This window comes from Phycodurus eques, chromosome 2 (assembly GCF_024500275.1).
Source record: "Phycodurus eques isolate BA_2022a chromosome 2, UOR_Pequ_1.1, whole genome shotgun sequence".
Classification (NCBI taxonomy): domain Eukaryota; kingdom Metazoa; phylum Chordata; class Actinopteri; order Syngnathiformes; family Syngnathidae; genus Phycodurus; species Phycodurus eques.
In genome coordinates this window covers 40,699,519-40,720,272 of record NC_084526.1, presented here as the reverse complement: position 1 = coordinate 40,720,272, position 20,754 = coordinate 40,699,519, and the positions used below count along the sequence as shown (strand labels likewise).

Below are 20,754 nucleotides of genomic sequence, written 5' to 3'. Positions count from 1 at the left end.
ACATAATTTCATCCGTGTTCTTGGTAAATCGCTAAATGTGTGTCCACTGTGTCAATTCAATTGAATGCTTCATATTCTTGTTATATGTTTGGTGAGACTCCATATGACCAGGTTTCATTTGACCACTTCAATGTAATTCTGTTTGTGACTATAGTAATTGATATATCAAAATAAAGCATATTTTCCGTTCATGATAGATGTATAATTTCAGCCGATCCTTTCCATCTTCCCTTTAAGTCATTTCCTTTATCAACAGACAGCCTTGTTAAGAAATTACATTCAGTGGTCAAGATGTGTTCGTGCTACTGAGAGACTCGCAAAACTCACTAATCCGTTGGACATGTTCTTAAACTTTTTTGATACAGATGAGCAATTTGACCTCACTGACAAAAAGGAAAGCTTCGACTATTTTAGGTTCAATAGGGTTCTTCAGAGGAGGTTGAGAAGGTCATTTATGTATGAATGGATGTAATTACATGAGATCAACCAGCCAAATTTAACTCATCTGGTGTTGCAGCGGTAGATACAGTGGTGCCTTGGAAACGAGTTGAATTCGTTCTGTGACCACGGTCGTAACTCAAAATGCTTTTATTATCAAATAATCTTTCCTCATTGAAATGAATGGGAATTCCATTCATCCGTATCAGCTTCCCCCAAAAAAACTTTTTTTTTTTTTCTTTTTTTTTTTTTATGATAAGGAAAATAGCATTATATGATATTGTAATTTATAAAAACCAAAACCAAACCTGGAAAATGGGATAGCTGGCTTCTTGTGTATGCTACGGTAATGAACATGACTGTGATTTGATTACATGATTGTTTGAAACTGAACTTGTTAACATTTCATTATGACTGGTGCCTTTGGACAAAAGTTAAATACATGTACATAGATCATTTTACACTTGAGACTATGTGGGTCTCGGGATGCACATTTCATGGTGTCGTCAAACAATGAGTCCCAGCCCTGGAACAATGAGTCCCTGCAACTTAGTAACAGTAATCCTCCGCTACATCACAGTTCTTGCTTCACAGTTCCGCTATATTGCAGATTTTTATTACAGTTGTTGCGCTCTAGTCTTTTGTACTGTTTGTACAATATTTTTGTGTTATCTTAAAATGACAAATATTATTTGTACTACTACAAGTTTTGGAAGTGTTCACTTTGTTCAAACTAAAATGAAGAAACCTCGAGAAACAAAAGTATTTCACTTCACCTAAATCCTCCTGTTTGAGTACATGATGATTCATTTTACTCTTACTGGTCACATTTGCGTGTCACTGATGGTGTACTGGTCCACTCGCCTGACTTTGGCGCGGGCAGCGTGGCTTCAGTTCCCACTCAGTGACGGTGTGAAAGTGAGTGCGGATTGTTGTCCGTGTCTATATGTGACCTGCAACTGACTGGCGACCAGTTCAGGGTGTAGTCCGCCTTTTCCCCGAAGTCAGCTGGGATAGGCTCCAGCGCCACGTGACCCTAACCAGGATAAGTGGTGTTGAAAATGGATGGATGGTCATATTTGCCATGTTTTTCCAACTACTTTACTCAACGTTTTACCGTTATGGTTGCCTTGTCATGGTGAAAAAAATAAAAAAAAAAACACACATTTGACAGTGCTCTTAATGTAAAGAGACACTCTGCGGCGTTGTTATGTTAGGTAAACGTTAAGCTCACCTATTTGCGCTTCAAATTTGCTCTCTGAAATGCGACCCAAACTTTCGCCATTTGTCTTTTTTCTCTCTCTCGTCGCATTTTGCAACGGCTGTCGTGGGGCTCCATAGTCCAAAAGCTCCACTTCCGCGTTCACACATCGGTGACGTAAGCGGGTTGTGTCACATACGCCGCTGCTGTCTTCTCAACCATCTCCGCCGTAAGCCTGATTTGCAGTTTTGCTTTTCAATGTGTTTTTTGATGCTGAAAATGCTAATTTTGACCCGGAAACAGCGATGCGAGACCGCTTAATTCAAGCCTTGCACACATACCAGAGAAAATATGCCCGTTAATATTGCTATATTTTCTGCTCACGTTTCTCCACCATTTGTGTCAGATCTCCGTTCCTTGAAGGGTCATAACACTGCGACACCGATTCAATTTATTCTCCGTCAAAGGCAATTTTCATTGTTAGTTAGCATTAGCCAAGCAAACTTTTCTAAGTCAAAGGCATGTGGCTGTTTGAAATACACGCCGTATAATTCTTTGTTTTATGTTTAGCGTGACAGGGAATTTCACAGGGTGTGCCATTAAACAGCTTGAAGAAGTTGCGTAGAATGGAAAATTGCTCCATTTTCGTAGTGTCGTGTTCGTCGTACCGATCTAATTCAAAATCCATGCGACGTGACCAGTGTGCTACATTTCCATACACTATTTATATTTGCAAATTATTGTGTTCTGTTGTGTTTTACAGCTGGAGGGTGTGAAGGAACCAGTTATTTTGCAAGTGTTTGTGGGGAACGATGCTGAGCGCGTGAGGCCCCATGGATTTTACCAAGCCTGTCGAGTGACCGGCCGCAACACCACAGCCTGCAAAGAGGTGGACATTGGGGGCACGACTGTCATTGAAGTCCCCTTGGACCCAAGCACCAACATGACCTTAGCGTACGTACTTTCTTGTTTGGCTGAGCCCACTGAGCATTTGTGTGCACAAAATATGGCTCTTAAGGGTTTTATTGTTAAACCACAAACAAAGAGAGGCTTCATTTTGTGCAGGTGTTGACTTCACATGCTCTTTACTATTCCTGTAACTGTACATTAGCCATCCTGTCTTTTATTTTGGCAGCTTAATTATGCCCTTTTTTATTATTCTGCCACCCATATTGGTTAATTTTGAGTTGTTATTTAGACTGCATATTTTCCAAAGCTGACATTGATTTTTTCTGCAGCGTGGACTGCGTTGGAATCTTGAAGCTCCGAAATGCCGATGTGGAGGCTCGAATTGGGGTGGCGGGGTCAAAAAAGAAGAGCACGCGGGCGAGGCTCGTGTTTCGGGTCAACATCCCACGTCCAGACGGTTCAGTGCTCACGCTCCAAACGCTGTCGTCTTCCATCCTTTGCAGTAAGTGAAGGTCTTTGTTTTCAGTCCTTGTGGATAGAACATAATGAAGGTAGCTATGTGAATGTCACACAAAAATAGTTTGGCTCCTAACCTCTTATCTTGTCTTTACTTGGAGATGCCTCCGTGTCTAAAGTTTAATACAGCCTTGGGTCAGAAGGCTCTGTATTCTTTTCATGTAAGCTTTAGAAGACATCGGGCTCTCTATTTTGGTGACTCACATCTGGTGTACCTCTGCGAAGAGGCTGGCTGGACCCGGTGTGGGTCATTTCGTGGAGTGGCGTACCCCCAGCGAAATTAAAAGCGGCACGTGTGCCCTGGTCTGGCCATGTTCACAACCGAATTCAGTACTTTCCAATCGAAGCTGCTTCCCTCATTCTCTCCCATGGAGACCTCTCTATATGCGGAGAAGGGCGCAGCATTGGAGCATTGAACGTTAGCGGATACCCCTGCTAAATACAGAATGAGCTAGTGAAAACTACAGGCGACTTAAATATGTCCGCGGACCTTATGTATCGATCCCCACCGACAATCATTCGTTTCCACCCCCCACTTCAAGTCTATAAAGAGCTCACGTTTCTGTCTGCCTGTATGTGCCCCAATCAAATCCACCAAAATTACGTTGGATCACCTGCGCCAAAGGTTAGACATGGTGCCAGTGGGCGTAAGGTTAGACATACTTTTAGACACCAAAATCTCACTGCACAAAGCACATCTCCAAGGGGTGTGCCCTGTGTGCGCCGACACGCCCAGCTTGGCGCAGACACGCCTGCCAAATTGGCGAACACGCGGCGAGTTTTGCGCTCGCACGGAACTCATGATGTGCTAGTGTTTACACTGAAGCACAGCTGCTCCGTCTATGAAAATAAGAGCCCATTGTGTAAAACCCCGTCATTCTCATTATAATGTCTGATAATGCAAACAGTATGAGGGTGTGGTGGGCTTTATAAACAGGAAAGACGGTTAAGGCCGTAAGAAGGTAATTTCAGTATATAGAACTGACATGGGAGGAATAAAAGGAAGGACAAAACAATAGAAGTGTGGTGCCATTTACAATGAGCCAACATGCAACACACTAGTATCTTTCCACACAAGAAGATGACGTACATCTTCTTGTGTTTGGGTGGTGTGTTTCAGTCATAAAAAAGGTTCATGAAATGCCCTAGCAGGAAATGGGAGTTTTTTAAAATATGTCAACATCGAACATCTCCTTTGAGAAAGAACCATTGTTTTAGCTATGCTGTATGTCAACATGAAATCTTATCTATTCCCACTTAACAGGTTAACGATACTCTCAAACAGTATTAAGGAAAGGTTAACCGATGCGTCTTTTTTGTTATAATTACAACATGCTTGACCGAAAGTGTTTTTAATGAATAAAAAGCAATTGTGGATGAAATCCTTTGAAATACTTTCTGGTTAGAGCCCTAATACTTAAAGCTTATCAAGTATATAGTGACGCGTTTATTGACAATTATTTCTTGCATTTCAGTACTTGATAATTTTATTGTCCTAAGCGCATGAAATGTGACCTCTGCATAATACCCATCATAATAGTAAATACACTCTTGACATATCGGAGCAGTAAGTTAAGGGTTGTGCGTCTTAATCAAGGGCACCTTAGAAATAAATGAGTTTAACGCAATACAGATCTATTGTTATTTTTTTTTATTTGTTTATTTTTATGGACTACAAAAATGCAGTAATCATACGACTGCTTTGACCCATTTCCACCCAGTGTGGATTTGCACAGGCATCACATTTTTAAAACCGACATTTTCTAGATGGTCTTTTAAATTATTTCTCTTTAAGCTGATCGGTATTCTGAAAGGTTAGTGTTTACCCAACTGTCAAAGAGTTAGCAGTCAGATTTACGTGGATTTTATGAGTCTGGTTTTAATACCATTAATCCGTTCCAGCCTCCCCCCAAAAAACCAACAAAATGTTTGGTGTAACTGTGAGTGCGGATGGTTGTTTGTTCCGATGTGCCCTGCGATTGGCTGGCAACCAGTTCAGGGTGTACTCCGCCTCCTGCCCGAAGATAGCTGGGATAGGCTCCAGCACTCCCGCGACCCTTGTGAGGATAAGCGGCTCAGAAAATGGATGGATGGATGGATGGATGGTTTCAATTGTTTGGTTTCTTCCTGTGCATGTAAACCTCATGAACGGCTGTTCGGAAAACTGAGTCCTTCAGCTACCGGCTGCCTTTTATTTTCAGAATTTCAGTATTGTACGTACCTGCTGTGTCAACAGCCCAGCCGGCAGGGGTGCCTGAGATTCTGAAGAAATCACTGCACAGCTGCTCAGTGAGGGGAGGAGAGGAACTCTTCATCATTGGCAAGAATTTTCTCAAAGACGCTAAAGTCATATTTCAAGAGAATGTCTCTGGTAAGAAATACCTGTTTTTAAATTAAAAATACATTCTAATTGCAGAACGACAACGTTTCCAATTCACGAAGCATCTTCTTTTTCAGATGAAACGTCTTGGAAGACAGAGGCTGAAATTGACATGGAGATGTTTCACCAGGTTAGATTTGATTGTTCTTGTTTTATTTGAACCAACCATTAATAGGCTAAGTTGAAGCCACTTGAGATTTGTATGGCGGTTTAGATGTAATCATCTTATATGGCTGCTGGTTCAAAGGTTTGAGTAGTCTCTTTTTTCTTGTGACCTAAATACACAGTCTGGGAGGTGTGTTTCAACACTGACAGTTTTGACCTTTGCTCTTACAAACAAAGCGGTCGGTTCCAAGGAACAAAATGTATGAATCTGAAGCTGTGTAATGCTAAACTGCTTTGTTTAACAAGGTAATCCCACTGAGATCAACATGGTTTGTAAAGCTAACAAACATTAACACGCATGATGTAAGAGACAATCATTCATAGCCAGACAAAAGCAAGCATTGGATGGATGGATGGATGGCTCCATCCATCCATCCATCCATTGATCTGTTCGTGTTGCGCAGCTCCTCTCGGGAGCACAATGAATACATGTTTAAGTCCGTCAACCACATCGGGTGATGCAAAACTCAAACCAGATGACATTTCTCCTGAGTTTGGTCTGTGTAGCTGACACACAGACCAAAACTCCCCACTTAAAAAAAACATTTAAGTAAGTTTCCCCACTTAAATGTTTTAGAATATCAAACAAATTTGAAAATCAGAAAAGATAACCCAAGTAAACATAACATGTCATTTTTAAAGGGTGATTGTGTATATTCAGGGGAAAAAATGACTCAAAGCTACCTAGCCCTGTGTGGAAAAAGTAATGCCCCCGAAACCTAATTACTGGTTGGACCATCCTCAGCAGCAACAACTGAAATCAAGCGTTGTCTATAACTGCCAATGAGTGTTTCAAATCTCTGTGGAGATATTTTGGCCAACTCTTTCTTGCAGAATTGTTTTAATTCAGCAACAATGGAGGGTTTTCGAGCATGAACTGCCTTTTTAAGGTCATGCCACAGCCTTTTAATCGAATTCAAGTCTGAACTTTGACTAAACCTCCATTTTCTTTTTTTTTTTTTAAGCCATTCGAAAGTTGACTTGCTGATGTGTTTTGGATCATTGTCTTGCTGTAGAACGCAAGTGCGCTTCAGCTTGAGGTCACAAACTGATGGCCGAACATTCTCCTTTAGGATTTTCTGGTAAAGAGCAGAATTCATCGTTCCATAAATCACAGCAAGCCATCCAAGTCCTGGAGTTGCGAGCAGCCCCAGACTGTCACACTACTACCATCATGTTTGGGTGTTGTTCTTTTTCTGAAATGCTGTGTTACATTTACGCCAGCTGTAACGAGACGCACACCTTCCAAAATCTTTTTGTCTTTCCATAGAATATTCTCCCAAGGGTCTTGGGAATCATTCAGATATTTTTTGTAAATGTAAGACGAGCCTTTTTTTTTTTTTTGGTCAGTAGTTGTTTTAGCCTTGGAACTCTGCCATGGATCCCATTTTTGCCCAGTCATGCGCACTGACCTTAACTGAGGAAAGGGAGGCCTGCAGTTCTTTAGATGTTGTCCTGAATTCCTTTGTGATCTCCTGGATGAGTCGTCGCTGTGCTCTTGGGGTAATTTTTGTGGGCCTGAGAAGGTTCACCACTGTTCAATGTTTTCTCCACTTGTGAATAATGACTCTCACCGTGATTCGCTAGATTCCTAAAGCTTTAGAAATGGCTTTGTAACTCTTTCCCGACTAATAAATGTCCGTTACTTCCTGAAATTTACTTTAATCATGCAAATATGGGTGATTAGAAATTGTTACATAAGGCATAAATAAGACAAACATTTTATAGAAAAACATGCAATGTTTCAAGATGCATTAATAATGGGTAATGACACCGTAGCACTTTGAATTGTAATCAAATTGTGAAGTGATAGATTCCCTCTCGTAGCAGTACGCATCACTCAATAAACTAGGGGTTAACGGTTAACATGAAATCTCATTTCATTGCATTCCCAATTCATTACATTTTGCCAGTCCTTTGCATCATCCTGTCGATGACTTTTTTTTTATTGTAACAGAAAATGGCTGCTTAATGTAAAATTTACCTGAAGACGGGAAGTTGTTTTGGATGTTAGAAAAGAAGCAGCAATTGCAGGAAACCATGAATGAAGTACAATTGTTGGACTGAGGCTTCAGATAAAACGCAGTGATGAGTAAGTGCTCCTGCATCGGCTGATTTCAAGTGGCTTGTTTTGTGGTATGACAATAAAGGATATCCTCAGAATTTATGACTGACCTAAAAATTATTGTCCAGTTGCTAAGTAAAGAAAAAGCTCTATTCTCATACAGGAAACCTACTGTATTTTATCTTAAGGTGTTGTGCAAATTACTCTAGTCTTGCTATTCAAACAGACTACAAAGAAGGTGTTCATAAACTATATCAGTACTGTGTTGTATAATGTACAATTGTTGGACTGAGGCTTCAGATAAAACGCAGTGATGAGTAAGTGCTCCTGCATCGGCTGATTTCAAGTGGCTTGTTTTGTGGTATGACAATAAAGGATATCCTCAGAATTTATGACTGACCTAAAAATTATTGTCCAGTTGCTAAGTAAAGAAAAAGCTCTATTCTCATACAGGAAACCTACTGTATTTTATCTTAAGGTGTTGTGCAAATTACTCTAGTCTTGCTATTCAAACAGACTACAAAGAAGGTGTTCATAAACTATATCAGTACTGTGTTGTATAATGTGTATGTGCATAGAAATATGTTGATTAATGCATTTATTTATTCACACATGTTTATTCTTCTTCTTGACTCCATGTTACACCCCAAGAATCATTTGATAGTGAAGGTTCCACCTTACCAGAACCAAAGCATCACCTCTGCTGTGTGTGTGGGTATCTATGTGGTCACCAATGCTGGCAGGTCCCACGATGTTCAATCATTTACTTACAATTCAGATTCAGGTTTGTGTCAGTCTGCTTCTTCTTAACCACAATAAAGTACTTTTTTTTTTTTTTTTTTCCCCCTGAGCCGTAAAGGTCATCTGGGCTCTTTCAAGCTAGCAGTGCCATTTTGTAGTCATGAGTATATGTGTGATTGCCTTCTCTTGCAGCAAACACTGACGTTTTTGTGAAGAAAGAGACAACCTCCCCAGTGAAGACATGTCCCTTCGATGAACAAAGTAAAGGTTCTTTCTTTGTAGACTCATTTTATTACAGCTTTCTCTAAACAGTACGTGTAATGTTTTAGGTTTTAGGTTAACATTAAGGGTCAAATATCAAAACTAAATCTAAGTCAATAAATGTTTAACCACTGTTAATAAGATGTAAAAACAATAAAACCTTTCCTTTGATTTAATAAAATTATATAGTGATGAAAAAATAATGTTATTTAGATTTAGGACGCTTACAACAAAATGTAATTAAATCAATGACATCAAATAACACTTTGATGGTGTGTGTCATAATGACCAAAATTGACTGTGATGTTATGCAAAATGATGGTTCAAACCAAGTTTTTTTGGGGGGTGTGACTGGAGGTGTATTTTCCTGAAATGTTTCATCTAAATTGTAATGTCTTCAGAGCGTTTGAATTCGTCATTTTAATTCAACCTGGATGCGCGTCCGTGTTTTAAGAACAACATGAGATAGATATATAACAATTGGCGGTTAAGCTTCCTACACATCTTGTTACAGTTCTGATGCCTCCTATATTGCCTCAAGTGAAGAAAGAAGAAGTCACTCCAATGGAGGTCACCAATAACCTCCAAACCTCTGGGGTGTTCAAGGTGATGAAATATAACCTTGTTACCTGATATAACACACGTATGATTTTAAAGTATTACTGAAAACTGACTTAGTAATAGTAAAGGTACTTCTCATCAAATGTTTCTACTTCTGATTGGTTCTACCAGCAGACAGTGGACCTTTGTCCAGCACAACAGAACCCAGACATGTCTACGGGCCATCTAAATAAAAACAGAGAATTTTCCAACACAATGCCACAGTCCTCGGGTGAACCTGACAAAAGCCAGGCCACAGTTTTTACCAACACAGAGGCTTTAACTACAGTCCAGCCAATATTGGGTCTTGGGCAGGAAAGGCAAGTCAACAGCTGTGGTTCTGTAGTGAGGCCATGTGCTGATCCTGCACCTCAACCGCAGCAGTTGCCCATGTTCCCTTCAGACGAAGTGGCCCAGTTGGAGGAGGCAGTTAGACAGCTTAAGCCCGAAGCGTTCGGTAATCTGCCACTTCAGACGGACAACTCAATGACCAACCAACAACACCATATGCAGCACCAACAGATCCAAACCCAACACATTCAGCAGCAACAGCAGCAAATTCATCAACAGCAACAGCAACTCCATCAGCAGCAGGCGCTGGAGAATCTACAACAGCAGCTATTCCAATCACAAATTCAAATGCAGTGTGTGAATGTGGAGCAACAAGGCTCCTCACAAGGTGCTCTGCCAAACCAGGGGTCACTTTTCCAACAGGCTCACCAGCAGCAGCAGCAGCAGCAACAACAACAAGCAACTCTCTTTCAGCAGACCAATGAACTTCTCTCTATTCAGACCAACTTCCTCCAGCAGACACCCTCCCACCCCTCCCCACCACCGTTCCACAATGCCAGTCCTATAACAGAAGCACACGATCCCCAGGCGGGTCTGTTTCATAGCCAGAACTCCTCCCACACTCCAGAGCAAGTGCAGGCCGTGCTCTTCCAAAACAACATGACAGTTCTACAGTCTCCAGACCAGCAACCTTCGACGCAAAGTCTGTTCCTCCCTCAGACATCTCTTTCACCTCAGCTTACAACCAGTAGTAGCCAACAACAGCAACTGGCCTTCCTCAATGCTCTACGAACACCTGCCCCCGAACAACAATCTGTGTTTCAGGCTCAGACTCAGCTCTCTCCAATTCAGCAAGGTGCACCAATGGAGCAACAGCAGCCTTCACAGCCTCAGGCCCTTTCTCAAACAAGTCAGCGTCAATCTTTGTTTCAGAACATTGTTCAGCATCCACCTGCAAACACACTATCTTCAGGTCAACAACAGCCAGCTGGACTACTATTCTGTAACAACACCCTACCCACGACAGAACAGACATCAAACATCCTCTTCAGCAATCAGGGGCAGATTCCTCCTTTGACCACCAGCAGTCTAGTTTCCCCAGAGCCCCAGAACCCTTCTCTGCTTTTCTCACAGGCCAACGTGGTGACGGTGAACCAACAAGTCCGCTCTGAGCCCATGTCCTTAGGCAACCCTAATGATGCACGTCAGCAAGTGCTGTTTCAGGATCAGCAACCAATGCAACTTGGAAACACCACAAACAACGGACAAGAGCGGTCTGTGGGGCTCTTCATGCCTCCACCGAACATGGCCTCTCTGCAGAGTGGATTGTCTCAGGAGCTCACACAGTCAACCATGTTTGGCTCACCGAACGGTGTGGCCAACCTCCAGACGACCACCTCATCTCCTGTTCAGCAACCAGGGACTCTGTTTCAGTCTGCAGTCGGTGGGACCATCAGTCAGCCCAGTCAGCCTCAACAACCTGAACTCTTCCTTTTTGGAATTCAGAACGGTGAGAAATTTGATAGCTGTCTTTAAAACTGTTTTTGTAGCAAAAACTTTTCTAACCACTTAATAATCCAAAGCAGAATGAATTTTAGACTTTACACGATAAGGATTTTGGGGCCGATCACCAATGAACAAGTTTAAAAAAAAAAAAAAATAAAAACGATCACCGATCCGATCACGAGCTGTATACAAATGCAGTCCTATGAGGGGCACAAGCCAATGCAAACTGAAGGCCGGTCCCAAGCCCAGATAAATGCAGAGGTTTGCGGCAGGAAGGGCATCCGGCTTAAAACTTTGCCAAACAAATATGAGCGTTCACCCAAAGAATTCCATACCGGATCGGTCGTGCCCCGGGTTAACAACGTCCGCCACCGGCGGCGTCAACCTGCAGGGCGCCGGTGGAAATTCAGCTACTGTACGACGAAGTCGAAGAAAAAGAAGAGGTGGAAAGCGGGTTCTTCGGCAGAAAGAGAAGAGGAAAGCACAGACCCTAGAACTGAATGTGGGGACTTTGAATGTTGGGACTATGACAGGAAAATCTCGGGAGTTGGTTCACATGATGATTAGGAGAAAGGTTGATATATTGTGTGCCCAGGAGACCAGGTGGAAAGGCAGTAAGGCTACAAGTTTAGGGGCAGGGTTTAAATTATTTTACCGCGGTGTAGATGGGAAGAGAAATGGAGTCGGGGTTATTTTAAAAGAGTTGGCTAAGAATGTCTTGGAGGTGAAAAGAGTATCAGATCGAGTTATGAGGGTGAAACTTGAAATTGAGGGTGTTATGTGTAATGTGATTAGTGGCTATGCCCCACAGGTAGGATGTGACCTAGAGGTGAAAGAGAAATTCTGGAAGGAGCTAGACGAAGTAGTTCTGAGCATCCCAGACAGAGAGAGAGTCGTGATTGGTGCAGATTGTAATGGACATGTTGGTGAAGGTAATAGGGGTGATGAAGAAGTGATGGGTAAGTACGGCATCCAGTAAAGGAACTTGGAGGGACAGATGGTGGTAGACTTGATGCAAATGGCTGTAGTAAACACTTTCTTCCAGAAGAGGCAGGAACATAGGGTGACCTACAAGTGCGGAGGTAGAAGCACGCAGGTGGATTACATTTTGTGCAGACGATGTAATCTGAAGGAGGTTACCGACTGTAAGGTAGTGGTAGGGGAGAGTGTGGCTAGACAGCATAGGATGCTGGTGTGTAAAATGACTGGTGGTGGGGAGGAAGATTAGGAAGGCAAAGGCAGAGCAGAGAACCATGTGGTGGAAGCTGAGACAGTGTTGTCCAGCTTTTCGGGAAGAGGTGAGACAGGCTCTCGGTGGACAGGAGGAGCTTCCAGAAGACTGAACCATTGCAGCCAAGGTGATCAGAGAGGCAAGCAGGAGAGTACTTGGTGTATCTTCTGGCAGGAAAGGAGACAAGGAGACTTCGTGGTGGAACCTCACAGTACAGGAAACCATACAAGGAAAAAGGTCAGCTAAGAAGAAGTGGGACACTGAGAGGACGAGGAGAGGCGAAAGGAATACATTGAGATGCGACACAGGGCAAAAGTAGAGGTGGCAAAGGCCAAACAAGAGGCATATGATGACATGTATGGCAGGTTGGACACTAAAGAAGGAGAAAATGATCTATACAGGCTGGCCAGACAGAGGGATAGAGATGGGAAGGATGTGCAGCAGGTTAGGGTGATTAAGGATAGAGATGGAAATATGTTGACTGGTGCCAGCAGTGTGCTAGATAGATGGAAAGAATACTTCGAGGAGTTGATGAATGAGGAAAATGAGAGAGAAGGGAGAGTAGAAGAGGCAAGTGTGGTGGACCAGGACGTGGCAATGATTAGTAAGGGGGAAGTTAGAAAGGCATTAAAGAGGATGAAAAATGAAAAGGCAGTTGGTCCTGATGACATTCCTGTGGAGGTATGGAAGCGTCTAGGAGGGGTGGCTGTGGAGTTTTGACCAGCTTGTTCAATAGAATTCTAGCGCGTGAGAAGATGCTTGTGGAATGGAGGAAAAGTGTGCTGGTGCCCATTTTTAAAAACAAGGGTGATGTGCAGAGCTGTGGGAACTATATAGGAATAAAGTTGATGAGCCACACAATGAAGTTATGGGAAAGAGTAGTGGAGGCTAGACTCAGGACAGAAGTGAGTATTTGCGAGCAACAGTAAGGTTTCATGCCTAGATAGAGTACCACAGATGTATTATTTGCCTTGAGAATGTTGATGGGAAAAGTACAGAGAAGTTCAGAAGGAGCTACATTGTGTCTTTGTAGATCTAGAGAAAGCCTATGACAGAGTACCCACAGAGGAACTGTGGTACTGCATTCGCAAGTCTGGAGTGGCAGAGAAGTATGTTAGAATAATACAGGATATGTACGAGGGCAGCAGAACAAGGGTGGGGTGTGCTGTAGGTGTGACAGATGAATTTAAGGTGGAGGTGGGACCTGCATCAGGGATCAGCCCTGAGCCCCTTCCTGTTAGCAGTGGTCATGGATAGGCTGACAGATGAGGTTAGACTGGTATCCCCGTGGACCATGACGTTTGCAGATGACATTGTGATCTGCAGTGAAAGCAGGGAGCAGGTGGAGGAACAGTTGGAGGCATGCACTGGAAAGCAGAGGAATGAAGATTAGCCGAAGTAAGACAGAATATATGTGCATGAATGAGTGGGGTGGTGGGGGAAGAGTGAGGCTACAGGGAGAAGCGATAGCAAGGGTGGAGGACTTTAAATACTTAGGGTCAACCGTCCAGAGCAATGGTGAGTGTGGTCAGGAAGTGAAGAAACGGGTCCAAGCAGGTTGTAATGGATGGAGGAAGGTGTCAGGTGTGTTATGTGACAGAAAAGTCTCTGCTAGGATGAAGTGCAAAGTTTATAAAACAGTAGTGAGGCCAGCCATGATGTACGGATTAGAGACAGTGGCGCTGAAGAGACAACAGGAAGCAGAGCTGGAGGTGGCCGAAATGAAGATGTTGGGATTCGCTCTCGGATTGACCAGGTTGGATAAAATTAGAAATGAGCTCTTCAGAGGGACAGCCAAGGTTCGATGTTTTGGAGACAAAGTTAGAGAAAGCAGACTTCGATGGTTTGGACACATCCAGAGGAGAAATAGTGGGTATATTGGTAGAAGGATGATGAGGATGGAGCTGCCAGGCAAGAGAGCTAGAGGAAGACCAAAGAGAAGGTTGATGGATATCGTGAGGGAAGACAGGAGGGCAGTTGGTGTTCAAGAGGAGGATGCAGGAGATAGGCTTACATGGAAAAGGATGACGCGCTGTGGCGACCCCTAAAGGGACAAGCCGAAAGGAAAAGAAGATTATTTGTGTACTGTATCCATCCATCCGTTTTCTGTACAGCTTATCCTCACAAGGGTTGCGGGCGTGCTGGAGCCCGTCCGTCCCAGCTCAAATTATTCGCTAGCATTTTAGACAAAAGTTAAAACACCAATGTCCTCTAGGGGGCATTCAAGGAGTAGCCACTGACATAGGTTTATGTCCAATCAACATTACATGACAGAAATAATGGGTACTAACTTACTGTAATTAAATTACTTTATTGCAATTAAATTACTTTAATAAACACTGTTAATGACATGCTTACTCTAACTTTCTCACTGTCCCAGCTATATGAACTGGTGTTGTCCAGAGTTCGAGTCTGTTAGACTTTTCTTTTCTTTTTTTTTTTTTTCTTCCCCACGCTGCGTTGCTTGAACGCGGCATGCTCCTCATGTACATACTTCAGGTGCTCGATCACATTTGTTGCGTTGAAGCATTTAGATGACGTTCCCCACGACGTACTTCAGTGGTGCACAGACTGCAAATGACTTATGTGTTGTTTGTCTGAGAATCTGATCTGATTCTGATTCATACGCGACGAAGACGCGGCGTTAAATGTCTTGTGCGGAGCCGATCGATGATGTCATTGATCGGATCGGCGACATATGACATACAATGCTAATTATCGGCCGATACCGATGAACGCCGATCGGATCGGCATAAAGTCTAATGAATTTAAGATTAACTTTAGTCATAAATATCTCAAGGTTCATCCCTTCATTCAAAAGGGTTTCACAACTTCCTTAAAGTAAAGCCTTTTCTCCACCAAGCAGTACAGTTAATTCAGTTTGGCACATACTGTTTTTATTTGAAGTTGTTAAAGTATAAGGTATCCATACTAGTTTTTGTCATTGGTGGCAAGTAAGAATGGGACAGCACTGGTAACCCATGGTACGGTCTATAACTCTGTTTTTGGGCCACAGTTCAGTACATTTTTGGTAGAGAAAATTTTTTTTTGGTGTCTCTCAAAATAGTCATTATTTTGGTTGTCTAGTACCCACACTCTTTTAATACGAAGCCACGCAGGTTGTAACACGTGCAGAATGTGGTTTGGCATTGTCTTGCTGAAATAAGCAGGGGCGTCCATGAAAAAGACGTTGCCTGGATGGCAGCATATGTTTCTCCAAAACCTGTATGTACCTTTCAGCATTAATGGTGCCTTCACAGATGTGTAAGTTACCCATGCCATTGGCGCTAACACAGCCCCATACCATCACAGATGCTGGCTTTTGAACTTTGCATTCATAACAGTCCGGATGGTTCTTTTCCTCTTTGCCCCGGAGGACACGACATCCACAATTTCCAAAAACAATTTGAAATGTGGACTCGTCGGACCACTTTTCCACTTTGCATCAGTCCGTCTTAGATGAGCTCGGGCCCAGGGAAGCCGGTGGAGTTTCCGGGTGGTGTTGATAAATGGCTTTTGTGTTGCATAGTAGAGTTTGAAGTTGCACTTATGGGTGTAGCGCCGAACTGTATTTACTGACATTGGTTTTCTGAAGTGTTCCTGAGCCCATGTGGTGATATCCTTTACACATTGATGTCGTTTTTTGATGCAGTGCCGCCTGAGGGATCGAAGGTCACGGGCATTCAATGTTGGTCTTCGGCCTTGCCGCTTACATGCAGTGATTTCTCCAGATTCTCTGAACCTTTTGACGATATTATGGACCGTAGATGATGAAATCCCTAAATTCCTTGCAATTGTACGTTGAGGAACATTGCCCTTAAACTGTTCGACTATTTTCTCACGTACTTGTTCACAAAGAGGTGAACCTCGCCCCATCTTGTGAATGACTGAGCAATTCAGGGAAGCTCCTTTTCTACCCAATCATGGCACCCACCTGTTCCCAATGAGCCTGTTCACCTGTGGGATGTTCCAAACAGGTGTTTGATGAGCATTCCTCAACTTTCACAGTCTTTCTTACCACCTGTCTCAGCTTTTTTGGAATGTGTTGCAGCCATAAAATTCTACGTTAATGATTATTTTCTAAAGACAATCAGGTTTATCAGTTTGAACATTAAATATCTGTCTTTGTAGTGTATTTAAGTAAGTATAGGTTGAACATGATTTGCAAATCATTGTGTTCTGTTTTTATTTGTTTAACACAACGTCACAACTCAATTGGAATTGGGGTTGTATACACTGTCCATGTGACTGTACAGTAGTACAGTTGGATAAAGCGTGGATTGATTGGTCATGTCTGCACCCCACTCTGCAAGCATGACCAATCGACACTTGGGTTGGGAATTCAAATGTGTCTGAAACGTTCACGGGAACGTGATAACATGAGTCGAGTGTTTTCATGAAGTTACCAAACTACACGTGTTGGACCACAGAAAAGGGCTGCAAATCTTTCGCGAGCATTGTTCCAACTGGTTGGGTCATTTCAATGATAATTCATTTTATTGAATGGTACCTTTCAAACCACTCAAGGTAGTAACATAGTTAAAAGAAATCAAACAGCACAATAACAATAGCCAAACATTGCAATAGTTGCAATAGTCCAAGCGGGAAGTGATGAGGCTATGAACAAAGAGAGCAGCAGTGTGTGGGGGGTGAGAGATGGACGGAGGCGAAAAACCGAAAAACCACGGTCCATTATTGTCCCTTGGGTCATGTGCAGACCATAACGAACCGAGTACCGTCCCATCCCTAGTTGCAAGCAAGGAGACAAAATGCCACTTTTTTTTTTTTTTTTTAAATAAAAGGAAACTGGTCTTCCTCTTCTACTAAAAAGCCTCGTGCCAAGAAGAAAGAGCCCAAAATGCTGGATGTCCTTCATAGTGATACATTTCATCCATTTTCATGCTCGTATCTGGGATTGGGTTACGGTGGCAGCAGTCTCAGCGGGGCACACCTTGCCCCAGCCACAATCTTTAGGTCAGCAAAGAGACAGGTTTAATAAGCATTCAAAATAGACTGCTTCTTCATGAAATATAAAACGTGCTGTGTTCATCAAAATGAAGCATTTCATAAGTGTTCCTTTCCTTTGTATACCTTTTGACTTAAATTGAGACAGTGAATGGTTACTTTGCTCGGTTATTGCGGAAGACTGACTTCATTTCAAAAGCATGTATTGATAGTAGAGTGTGAGCAAGTCTGTTTAAAAAAAAAAAAAAAAAACAGCAACTCGATTAACTTTTGTTTTTCTCCACTTCTGCAGAATGTGGTCAGCTGATGAACGCACCAGGAAACACGCTGTCGGATCAGATTATAGCCATCAGCCAGTCTGGTCAGAACCAAAGAGAGAGCGAGGCCCGCATGCAGTCGCTGCTCAGCCAGTCACTGTCACAGTCAGTGACGGCACAGAACGGCTTGAATGTCTCCCAGAATATGGAAAAGATTAATGACCTGCTCGTCAGTTGCCTGCAAGAGCCGGGCAGCAGCATAAGTCGTTCATACTAATTTTCAGAGAAGTTCATGGATTCCGCTTTCATTTTTGTCTGTATGATATTATCAAATGTACACGAGGGGTCAAAATAGAATTGGAGGTTTGTCCATGTGACTGAGCAACAGATTGTGTTCTTCCCAATTCAGATTTGATTTGATCTCCTTTTGTGCTCAGTATTTAGAGGGGGAAAAAAAGACAATCGCCTTCAAAGTGAACTAGAGTGAAATAGATTTATCTAGATTACCGGCAACAGTCGATGTCTGTATGTGAAAATTTTAAATGTTTTTCCCCTTCATTATTTTCCCCCGGGGAGGCGAGATAGAAGCGAAAAGGGAAGTTTGAAGAGAGTGCGGAATGAATGTAATATGGTGGCAGTCTGGTTGAAAATGGTCTAGAAAGTGTATTGAGAGGTCAAAGGAGATGAGGCAAAGAAATTAACAAGATCGCCAGCGATTATCATGTACAATAATACAGAATGACATTGTTGACACATTTGTGTCTTTATAACAGTACTTGAGATCTCACCATGGGCCATATAATGTCAATCCTTCGGTTTTTATCCAATTATGGCTTGATTTTTGTCACAGGGTTGATGAAATTAAGTCCATCAAATACACTCTAACTGGGCTTTAATTTATGTGCATATTGGAAAACATGCAAAAAAAATCATCCGTAAGATGTCTAGTGGGGTACACGGGTGATCTAAGCAAAAAAAATCAAAAATAAACTCTTGTGTTATTTTGATTAAATTGCCGCACCTGTGTTTTTAAGACGGGTAAAATTACTGAGCGAAATAACGTTCTCGTGGGATTCCTTTGTTAGCTGTACTACTGTCACATCTCAAAATTTAACATTATTAGCAAAAGGTAGCACTGAAGTTGAACATTTGAAGCAAAAGTGTTTCAAATGATGTCGTAGACAGAATTACTTGTATTAGACTATGTCTACCGATAGTACAAATAACACCGAATGTAAACGAGTTTAATATTGTGTCATTTGTCCTTTGGAGTCACATGAATGGACTCACTCTGCGTCAGGTACGCATAAACAAGGATTGTAGTGTAGTGTCGTTGCGGTTCGGAAGCTTTTCCTTTGCCAGGACGGACGGACCGCTTGCTTCGCGGTCCCCTGCTAAAAAGGGTTTGGAGAATTCATGCGCTTAAGTCATTTTGGTATCCAATTTTTCATAGCTACAGCTTTAGGTACAATCTGTGTGGGTTCACACGCAAGCTACTGGGTGAAGTTCAACACTCCCAACCTGTTCCGTTTTGCATGCTTACCCTGAGAAAAGCATGCGTTGCTTTTAATGAGAAAAGTAAAAAAATAAGGAAGTGGATAAAACCTTGTGCCAGCCATCTTATCTTATCTTACCTTAACACTGGCTACTATATTGAGCTGCGAATCTGGACATAATTATTGATACCTGAGCCAGTGTTTCACTCCCCCTAACAATGTATTACATATCGTGGATATGAAAAAAAAAAGACACAAAGGTGGACATAAAAATGCCAGGTTTTGTGATATAAAAAAAATTAGACCAAAGCTAAAAAAATAAAAATAAAAATAAAAACCGTGAATTTGAATGTAATCTGTTAATCCTAAACAGAGCCACATCAGGGGCGGAGCTACGTGGGGGTCAGGGGTCAAATCCTGATAAGGGTATTTTACCCCTTCAAACTTTACAAATGTAATAGATTTATTGAATGATAAAGTACACTTTGTGTGTATTAACATTCTTTATTCATTCTTGGGTAATTAGTTTGCTAGTGTGGACTGGCTATGAATAAAATCCTGATGGCCGGCCAGTTTTATGGCCTGTTTGCGTACATATTTCTTTTTCAGTCTTTCTCATTCAATATTTGTAAAAAAAATCAAATACTGTAGCAACACATTTCCTGTCTTTGTCCTTTTTCATTCTGCTGGTTTTTTTTTTTTTTTTTTTTTTTTTTTTAATAAACGTTTCAGGGGCTGGTCTCTGACAAAATACGAAACAAAAGGTAAATGTTCTTGTTTTTGTGTGATTTTTTATTTTATTTTAGTATTTTTTTTAAATTTAGAAATGCAGTGTTCCCAACACAGTTGTAATTATCCACCTGCAAAAAAAAAGGCTATTTGGACGATGTATACAGTAGAAGTAAGTGGTACAGTGTAACCTAGACTAATGTGATTAATGGTGTGACGGTGTGCTGATTTGAGCAGAGCTGTTTTCAGTCGGACGTTACTCCAGAAGGACACCTGACGGCTACGTGTCATTGGTTCTCTTTCAAATTGTGAAACTGAAGATCTCGAAGTGTTTAATATTTATCCTTGCGTTTGTTTCGTGTATCTCTCCTGTAAGCCTTTTGTTATCGGTTTAGTACAATAGTTTGGCATATGTATTTATTTGTGCGTCACCCTCAAACGTGTAGTTGGGTTTCGATCTTTCGAACTGTGACCGATGGTAATCATTGTGGTTTGGCGCCCACGTCTGCTGACCTCATTTGGAACCTTTTACTGAAACAGAAGTGATTTTTTTATTTTTTGGGGGGGGGGGGTTGTTCTTACCAAAAAATGCACATACATGCCTGTGTATAACTACATTCTGGTGAATCTTGGAGCGAGAGAAAATTAACACTTCATGATCTTTGGACCCAACATTCAGGAGAAATTGGCACCAAACTTCACAATTATATTGGAAATAGGAACAACTTTCAGTATTATGACAAACACAAACCGATAGATGTCAGAGTTGCATGAATACTTATTGTGATTGTACAGAATGGTTGCGAGCATCTCAGTATTAAGATGCATTGAACGCACACTGGGTAGGTACATATTTTTATATAAGGGAGAAATGATTGAAGATCTTTGATACATTTTTTTTTTTTCCCCTTTCTCAATAGAACAAGCTGTTTATTTGACCAGGTTGACTACTTACAGTTTGCTCAAAAATGTATGCTCTCTTCAAAATAGAACTTCAAATACA

General features: G+C 41.9%; 1 protein-coding gene across 4 annotated transcripts in view; it reads left to right on the top strand.

Annotated features, from left to right (window-relative positions):
• Positions 1 to 19,734, top strand: part of nfat5b (nuclear factor of activated T cells 5b) — a 46,205-nt gene extending 26,471 nt beyond the window's left edge. For 3 of the 4 annotated variants that reach the window (XM_061670681.1, XM_061670684.1, XM_061670683.1), the window contains exons 5-13: positions 2,403 to 2,593; positions 2,878 to 3,050; positions 5,301 to 5,435; positions 5,522 to 5,574; positions 8,326 to 8,458; positions 8,608 to 8,676; positions 9,191 to 9,282; positions 9,409 to 11,077; positions 17,562 to 19,734. In XM_061670681.1, coding sequence (XP_061526665.1) covers positions 2,403 to 2,593; positions 2,878 to 3,050; positions 5,301 to 5,435; positions 5,522 to 5,574; positions 8,326 to 8,458; positions 8,608 to 8,676; positions 9,191 to 9,282; positions 9,409 to 11,077; positions 17,562 to 17,803 — 2,757 coding nt within the window. In that variant the 3' untranslated portion in view covers positions 17,804 to 19,734. The remainder of the gene's footprint in view (positions 1 to 2,402; positions 2,594 to 2,877; positions 3,051 to 5,300; positions 5,436 to 5,521; positions 5,575 to 8,325; positions 8,459 to 8,607; positions 8,677 to 9,190; positions 9,283 to 9,408; positions 11,078 to 17,561) is intronic. The other variant, XM_061670682.1, reaches the window with a different exon arrangement.
• Positions 19,735 to 20,754: the final 1,020 nt, after the last annotated feature.